The sequence below is a fragment of the Ammospiza nelsoni genome, chromosome 9 (genome assembly GCF_027579445.1).
Source record: "Ammospiza nelsoni isolate bAmmNel1 chromosome 9, bAmmNel1.pri, whole genome shotgun sequence".
NCBI lineage: Eukaryota > Metazoa > Chordata > Aves > Passeriformes > Passerellidae > Ammospiza > Ammospiza nelsoni.
The window spans coordinates 30,953,821-30,962,400 of NC_080641.1; the positions used below are offsets into that span (position 1 = coordinate 30,953,821).

General features: G+C 43.5%; 2 protein-coding genes across 2 annotated transcripts; both read right to left on the reverse strand.

The window, feature by feature from the left end:
* Window positions 1–11: 11 nt before the first annotated feature.
* Window positions 12–5,676, reverse strand: CZIB (CXXC motif containing zinc binding protein). Its single transcript, XM_059477792.1, has 8 exons — window positions 5,573–5,676; window positions 5,364–5,447; window positions 5,236–5,292; window positions 4,452–4,533; window positions 3,946–3,977; window positions 3,487–3,564; window positions 1,051–1,116; window positions 12–314 (listed from the first exon to the last, which is right to left on the reverse strand). The coding sequence occupies exons 1-8, from the start codon at window positions 5,576–5,578 to the stop codon at window positions 237–239; spliced, it is 483 nt and encodes a 160-aa protein (XP_059333775.1). The 5' UTR covers window positions 5,579–5,676; the 3' UTR covers window positions 12–236.
* A 660-nt stretch (window positions 5,677–6,336) lies between these two features.
* MAGOH (mago homolog, exon junction complex subunit) lies at window positions 6,337–8,165 on the reverse strand. The gene is made up of 5 exons (XM_059477793.1): window positions 8,009–8,165; window positions 7,836–7,894; window positions 7,597–7,707; window positions 7,227–7,309; window positions 6,337–6,623 (listed from the first exon to the last, which is right to left on the reverse strand). The coding sequence occupies exons 1-5, from the start codon at window positions 8,094–8,096 to the stop codon at window positions 6,524–6,526; spliced, it is 441 nt and encodes a 146-aa protein (XP_059333776.1). The 5' UTR covers window positions 8,097–8,165; the 3' UTR covers window positions 6,337–6,523.
* Between the last annotated feature and the right edge of the window lie 415 nt (window positions 8,166–8,580).

Consider the following 8,580-nt stretch of genomic DNA (forward strand, 5'->3'; position numbering starts at 1 on the left):
TCTCCAAGTGCTCCATGGGAAATATTTTATTAGGGCATGGAAAGTACAACTCAGCAATGTCGGTCAAAGGTTGAACTCAGTCTTGGAGGTCATTTCCAACCTAAATGATTCTGTCAACTTAGGTTTCCATTTCTGAATGGCAGCCATGTGAAAAAGTAACTCCAAGGAAGCTGCATATCTGATGTTTACAGCTCCTCCATCAATAACTCTGTCATAATTTGTCACAGGCATGAACTTCAGCATTTTACAAATTTATGGGTAACTTCATAGATTCCAACAGATTCCTTTGTTTTTTCATCATAGTCATTCCAATCCTGTAGGAAATAAGATTTCACACTGTTAGTCACAAAGGACAGAATGCACAGACTGGAATTCAAAGTGGAACTAAACGTTACTCAAAGTTTGGGTCTTAGATATCTGTAGGAAGTTAAATTCTAACAGGTCAGAGTAGTAATCTCAGTAACCTGAAATTAAATGAGCTTCAGTCTCAGTGTTTTTATATATATATTCTGCTGGGGTTTATTTTCTTATGTAGTCCCCAGCCTGTAGTGGACAAGCAGCAGCCATGGCAGGTGAAAGGATTATCTATCATTTACAATACCCTAGTCAGGTGGGTAAGCAGACAAGCAGATCCCTGCCAAGTAGGATACGAGGGAACAGATGTGACCTTGAGATTCCTGCTCACACCCAAGAAGATTTGCAAGGTGCCATTATCCTGAGCTATGAAGGACAGTGTCTGTATTACTTTTCAACCTCTCTGTGCACAGGACAATGGGCAGGAATCTTCCTAGACAACCATTTAGTATTCCAGGTTCTTGGTTTCTGGAATTCCTGAGTGACTTAAATCTTTGTCAGCTGCTAAGTTAACAGATCCATACTTCTAAAAGGACACTGTTAGTAATGCTAATTGTTCATACTTTATTCAGTTTCTCTCTCCTTCTGTGGCTTTCCTGTGGCTACAGGAAGATTAAAACCAGTTTAGGATGTGTATTTTAGAGTAGTGATGTGGGGAGGGCAAGCTAGGTAAGTAGTGAAACTAAGACAACATACCTTTTCTAACAAGTTTATGTCATTGAAAGGTGTGCCAGATTCTGCGCCTTCAGCAGCAAACCCTGCCTGCAAACACATGTGCAGAAAGTTTTTAAATTACATTGTACTGACAAAATAATAAATATGAACATTGAAACATCTAAAGAAAGTAGCTCAGCACAAAAATGTATTGTATTTCTTTTAAATTAGGCAGAAAGAATGGGCAAGCTCTGTATCACTCTGCTCCAGTGACCTGGGCAAGCTCTTTCCTAGTCAGGGGTCAGTATAAGGTTGGGACCCTGCTTGTGCATTGGGAAAATTCAATCCAAGGAACCAGAGTAAAATGAGGGAACACTGCTCCTCTATTTTTCCCAGCAAGAAAAGTATTTCCAACTATTCTAGATAAGAAAGCTTAGTTCCTAAATTTATGTAGCAGCATCCAATTACAATTAATAGCTTTGCGTTCAGAGTCCACAGGCAAAATAGCTTCATAATCTATTGCAAGGAAAGTAATTGAAAATGTGTAAGAAAGCAAATAGTTCTGGCTTGAATACTGGAATCCAAGACACTCCAGAGAAGGAGCAGCTTGTATTGGATTTAGGCACACAAGTGACAAGCAAGCTTTATGTGTAAGGAGGATCAGCTGGCTGAGTGAACAGATTAGTATCCCAAACCAGCATTTCACAGGGGACAGTTCTTCCCTGCCACCACTGCTGCTGTTTTTAAAGAGTGGAGAAAGGACAGCTCTAGGAAGGTGCTCAGGTTTATCTTCCATAGGAAACAGCTCTCTCAGTTTAGGGTTCACAGTAACCAAGCTGTACAGTAAGATTTACTAATTTTAAAAGTACATTTAAAAAATCCCAGCCACTTCTGTAGCATGCAGGAAGGTTTCTTACACTGTCAATTCTAACTACAGAATTTTATTAACAAGTGGCTGAAAATCAAAGGTAGCTTCTTCCTGGTTTTCTGCAAGGGATCTAAAGTTAAGGTTTATATCAGAAAAACAAAGGATACTTTCTCCTCTCTAACACTCAAATGTTTTGTGGTGGTAGTTGGGATTGTTGGTTTTTTTGATAACTACTATAATTTAAATAAGACATGCAAGCATTAAGCCACTTTAAATTGTCTCCAGGTGTGGTTGTATTATGTGTACCAAAAATACAGATAAAATACAGTGATTATATGGCCAAATGCCATGTTTAGTGCTAATCAAAAGTGAGATCTAGGGTGGTGCAGAAGCCAGGCTGGCTTGGATCATGCCAATATAAAGCAGTTGACAAAATTGTTTGGAACTGCAGAAGTCGCTGAGCAACAGGAATCTCTCATTTACTGATTAAGGCATCCAAAAATTCACTGAAATACCTCTTCAGGGATTCAAGTGCACCGAACTCAGAATATGAAATTAAAGCTTTTGTTACAGCTGTGAAGTCTTTGTTCTGTAATAAAACTGACAGCTAGGATGCAGAGCTATAAACATCTCCTACATTTTGTAGTTTTCCCATGGATTTTTCTTCAAGTACAAATTCCTAAGCCTGGTTGCAAAGCTTTCAAGCAGGAATAAACTAATAACCATTCTGGAATAAAGGAATAACCATTTTTCAAAAAGATGGGACTTCACTAAAATAAAGACTTCCCCCAGCACACTGCAGCAGGGTTTCTATTTATATCAAATTCTTTGTAGGATCAGCTTTTTTGGGCTGTTTCTTAGCCCAGCATCCCAGTCTGAGAGAAGGATAAGACAGATTTATATTTGTCAGTCTATTTACACCTAATCGGACTGGAATAATGGGTTAAAAATAGCAGGGAGTTAAGTGGCATAGAGCATGACCATGCACAAGAGATGAGTCATTGCAGACTGGCCCTGAAGAATCCTTTAACTCTGAACCTTGAGGTGTGTTCTGCACAGCCTGGAACTGCCAGTGATCTTCAAGCTTTGTCTGCTCAAGCTGCAAATGGAAAAATGCCAGTGTTCATCTCCTGTGGCTCTGGTGATGTCAAGCCCAAAGAAAATCTGTTTATATTTTAGAGGACACACACTGAAGTGTGTTCATAACCTGATGACTCTGTAATGCAACAAGGGGCAAGTGGTGCTCTGTCTAATGCTGCACTTTGCCTTTGGGAAAGACTCTCTTTTACAATGACCTGAGCAGTGAAGACCTCTCAGTGAATTCAGATTAACACTGAGTCACCTGTGAGACAGTTTGAGTACGACTCCAAGCTGTGCTTAGCTCCAGATTTTACTGGCACAGAGAATACCAGTTGTTTGTGTTAGCTCTTGGCAAGTTTTTGGTTTGGTTTTTTTCTTGAGTCAAATGAAAAACTCAAAACAAGGAACTGTGGAAGGATGGGAATCTGGAAAGGTCCAAGATGTTCCAGAACCATTTCATATAGTGTGTACTTTATCATTCTAGAAGAAGTGTTTTTAAAGACAGAAACAAATCACAAAGAAGAACTCACCTGTGGTTGAAAGTCAACTGGTTCCAGACCTCGGCATTCAAACTCCACAATGGTTTTGAATTTCTCGCTGTCTTCAGCCTGTGATTGAGTCAGAAAACCATCAGTTTCCATCTAATAGAGACAGTGACAAGCATTAGTCCAGGAATGGATTGCTTTAAAGGCAGCATTGTCATCTCTGATGCTCCTAACTAGAATTTCTTTATCTGCCATGAGGAAGACTTTGAAAGGAACCCTAGAGGGGCATTATATAATCACCTCTGATTTGGGTGATATAGTTCTCTGTTGCCTTTTGAAATGTATCAGATCATTCTACACTTGAGGCTGTAAAGAAGTCTACAAGACAATTTCTGTCCAGGGACAAGACCAGCTTTTTGTGCTCTTGAAGGAGGGTGATAAAGCAAAACTCAAAATATTGTTAATGCTTGTTTATCTTTCACATAGAAGAGGAACCAAACTTACATTGTAAGGCTTGATTGTCTGACTTAAAATATCTAAAAAAAAAAAGAAGTATACAAGTGAGTGGCACTATGTCTTCAGTTTCATTCAGCACAAACCAAGCACCAGGATCTTCTTTCAAAGCAATTTCCTTCTACAAAGCAAAAGAAACACAAGAAATGCAAGGTTTTCCTGCAGCTGGTCTTCAAAAGGCAGAATTCCATTTTTCTCCCTTCTCCTGAGAAGTTTACACTGCACCAATTTTCCGTACCAATGCCACAAAGATTTGCATGCTTTTGTGAAATAACAATAACAGATGAGTTTTGTTCATACAGAAGGCTGGACTCACCAGGAGGCCTTGCTGTCTACCTGAACGAGATGTCCAGAAAGTGCCTGCTGGGGACTCAAGCATCAATGCACAAGGGCAGAAATCCCTGGTGAAAGCTCTTTACAAACAGTGTGAAGCAAAAATGGGGACTAAAAGAGAAACTGTGAAATGGATGCTGCCTGGTCAGTGTCCCAGCACGTACCGATGGAGTTCTCCCTGGAGCACAGCTTGCACTTCTGCACCATCGTGGCACTTCCTCGGCCGCCCTTCAGGGGAGCACTGTCCTAAAATCCATGACAAGAGAGACTTTTTATCCACTTCAGCTGAGCCACTGCAAAGGTAAGGTAGTTTTTACAACAACCTTTTTAGCTTTTTAAAAATACTGCAACAAGGCAGCATTTTTCTTAACTACAGAGATTAATAATTCAACAAGTTGAAATTATCAAAGAATAATTCTATTCTAGACTTTAAATAAGGAATAATAGATATTTGTGTCTTATCCATATAGGCATGCTCTACTAATTCTTCAAAATACATTCTTACCATTCAGCTATATGCAACAAAAAGGGATGATTATTGCTGAGAACAGACAAGTATCCCTGACAAATTTCATCCTGCTTTTTCAGCTTCCAAATTAGCTGATTTAGCATGCTTAAATCATATTGATTTACCTAACCTTCTCCAAAAGGATTCCATCAGCATCAGAGAAACAGGCTATAGAGAAATATGCCTCAACCTTTACAGATATGTTTTTAAAACAGATGTAATACTTTGTTAGCAAAGGTTACCATTCAAATGGCACATGTCAATTAACATTCTCCAAATATTAATATGGAACATGACAATTTTTTAAATGCATATAGCTATGAAAAAAACCGATCTCATCTGGAGGGTAAGCTGTCACATCCTTGATGCGGATAAGTGTGTAAGAGGCAGGTTTGTGGTTGCATTTTTGCTGGGAGGTAGGTTACGAGGGGCGCACGCACCATCAGCCGCAGGTACTGCCACTTTTCGGAGACTTCACCGCAGTTCCCACATTTCAGCTGGAGAACACAAATCGGAAGTTTGAAAGCTGTCAATAATCAGGGAAACGCTCCCGGCCCCGGGCCCGCACCTTGAGGTACCATCGGAAGTCCTCGCCCTCGGCCCGCAGCCGGGTGATGTTCTCCAGCGTGGCGCGGAGCTGCAGCCCGATCCTCTGCAAGGCAAGCGGCGGAGCGGCGTCAGCCCCGGCCGGCCCGGCTCCCCGCTACCGCCAGGGCCCGCGGGGCTCCGGCCAAGCCTCCCCCTGTCCCCATGGCTTCGGCCAAGGCTCTCACCTACCCCCATGGCCGCACGGATTCGCGGCTATTCCCTGCTCCCGCGGCCGTGCCCTCAGCCAAGATGGCGCCCCCACGCTCCCTGCCCGGCTGGGCCGGCGCGAAGCCGCGTCTGCCCTCAGCCAAGATGGCGGCCGCCACCGCCTCGCGCGCGGGGAGCGGGCGGTGCCTGAAGGGAGGAGAGGAAAAGCGGGAGAGACAGTTTTCAACATTGCACATCAATTAATCACTTTTTTTAATTTTTTTTTTTTTCTTCTTACAGACCAGACATGTTAAGAGAAAGCAAAAGCGCGGTTTGGCAGCACTGCCATGGCGTCTGCCCTCAGGGCCTGTGGGGGACCCCTCAAAGTCTTTCAACGAATGCTGCACAACAGATGAGCTAGCCTAGATCTAAACTAAATACATTCTAGGTTGCTTTTCAACGGGACAGTCAGTGAAGTTCCTGGATGGCTCCTCAGTCCCCTGTTTGTCTCTGCTCTGGAGGCAAGCGGGTGACCCCGGGCTGGGATGAAGGTGCTGTGTGTCTGCTATAACCATTTACCTGTGCAGTCAGATGTTGTTCTTGGCTGGCCAACAAAATACCCAGCTCAGGATGGTAAAAAGAGTTTGCCTTGACAACTGGCAAAAGTTTTCTTTCACAGAGCCAGGCTTCATTCATTTTTCCACTGCTGTGTAGAGAAGTGCAGTGTGTGGGTGGTACAAGTGAAGTGACACGCTCTGAATGCACCGTTATAAAAGAAGTATTAGAAGTCAGTCTCTCACCACAGCTTAAAAATTAAAAACACAAATCTTACCCATTTATTGAGTCACTGACAGTTTGTAACAACAACAAAATAACAATCAAAAAAATAATCTAAAGTACAAAAAAATTTCAGAAATAATGATGAACTGGAACAGGATCTTCCTTTCCCATCCTTACTGCTGACATTGCAATACAAACTTCAGTTTGTGTGACTTAAATTGGCTTAATCTTGAAGTGGAGTCCAATAAGACTGAAGACAAGACATTTAAGGTCCTGGACCAGGTAATAGAATACTCTCAAGCCTTCTGGATCTCTGCAGTTCACAAAAGAAGGAAGAAAGAGGAAAAAAAAATTAAAAGATTAAAAAAAATTTAAACTGATGCTCTTAAAGAACAGGTTATAGAACTAATGTATTAAAAAACCCCAAAGCCTATAGGGGGACTTTTTAGATGTCATCTTAGATTTGTTTAATTCTACACAGATTGATTAAATATTCTGTACTCCAACTGTGAACATTTAAAGTTTTTACAAAATATACATTTTATCATGAAAACAAGTATCAACACCACTTAGGATTTTACCCTCCCCTTCCCCAAAACTGTCAGTCTTTTCAGCTTAGGTGAAATACAGATATCTTGATTCTCCCTAAGAAATTGGCACAATGGCAACTCAGACTCTGTATGTGTGTAACAGGATTCCTACAGCAGGGTCTGCTCTTTGAGTTTGAGAACACAGCCTGCAACACCACAGCTTAAAGGCATTTGGCACATTGTGCTGCAAGACAGAGCACTGGTGCCCCCAGGAGCTGATTCATACTTTGAAACAATATAAAATACATGTACCAAATAATCAGGAAGTTCTAATACAGATTTTTAAATAGAAACAAGAGCAGCATAAAACAAAGCAGAGTACGTACTTGGACTGATTTACATCAATGAGGGAACCGATTTTTGACGTGGTAAAGGAGATGTGTTCATCACCAATTACTATCTCAAGTTCCTGAAAAATAAAAGGTTATAGGAACTTACTGCTTCATGGTACCAGTTACAGAAATACTTCAGTACTGTGATGGTTTTTATTACAAATTTCTATTACAAAGATATCAGATGCAGCAGGTCTGTGGATCATATTAGTTCCACAACTACACTGCCATTGAGGTACCACTCAGGTTTTGTTTCTCTTTCAGCTGGAAAAAATACTGGCTTGAAGAAAAAGTTTAGTTATGCTTCCAAAGAGCTAACATATGAAAATTAAAGATCAATTAGAAGAGACACTATGCACCGTACCTGTCTGCCCACTCTGTCAGGAGGAGGCCACAGAGCGTCATCTTCTTTTGTGATTTCACTGTCGTCGATTATTCTCTTCAGTTCTTCCATCACACTCTTGTGCACATAAGCCTGGACACAACATTCCGGCAGAGAAATGAATACAGCCCTGCCCACAGCGCCCCGGCAACGCCATCCAGCCCTGACCCAGCCCACAGCGCCTTTCGCTGGCACGAGCGCCTCAGCCGCGCTGCCCTCACCTCCTTGCGGATCATCACATCGTTCTTGTAGTTGCTGTTGTTGGCGTAGCGCAGCTTTCCTGCGGGGAGAGGCTGAGCATTAATTAACCCTCGCACTAACCCACGCCGGGGGACCCGCAGCCCGCCCTCAGGGAGCGCGGCTCTCCTCCCCCGGCCCCCGGCCCCGCTCTCACCGTCGGGCCGGAACTCGAACTCGAGGAACTCGTGTCCGAATTTCCCCTTGTGCCCCACATAGTAGCGGAGGTAGAAATCACTCGCCATGGCCTCTCTTCAGAGGATCTGCGTCATCAAAGGGAAGCGGAGCGGCGCCAACGCTCCGAGACTCGGCACCCTTCCCACAGCGGCCGCGGCCGCCCCCTGGCGGGCCGGGGGTGAGGCGGCTCCGTGAGGGGAGCGCGGGCCCGTTCCCTCAGCGGGGCTTCACCGGCACGGAGCCGGCACCGAGCGGGACACAGCACAGTCCAGCCGGGACACGGCTCAATCCGGCAGGACACGGCCTAAAGCCACTGGGGAGATCCCACAGCGACACGAGTCGGTGTCAGGTGAGGCATCGCCGCACACTTTGCTGTTCCCAGGGCAGTCCCAGCGCTCGGCGGCCCCGTGAGGGGAGCAGTTGTTCACTTGTTACTCATAAGATAGCGTTCTAGTGATACTTAGTCATACCAATGAAAGATGACGTGTAAGTGGCCATTTGTGTGTGATGAGCACTGATGGTTGCATTCAGTGCTGTTACAAGAACTTGAAT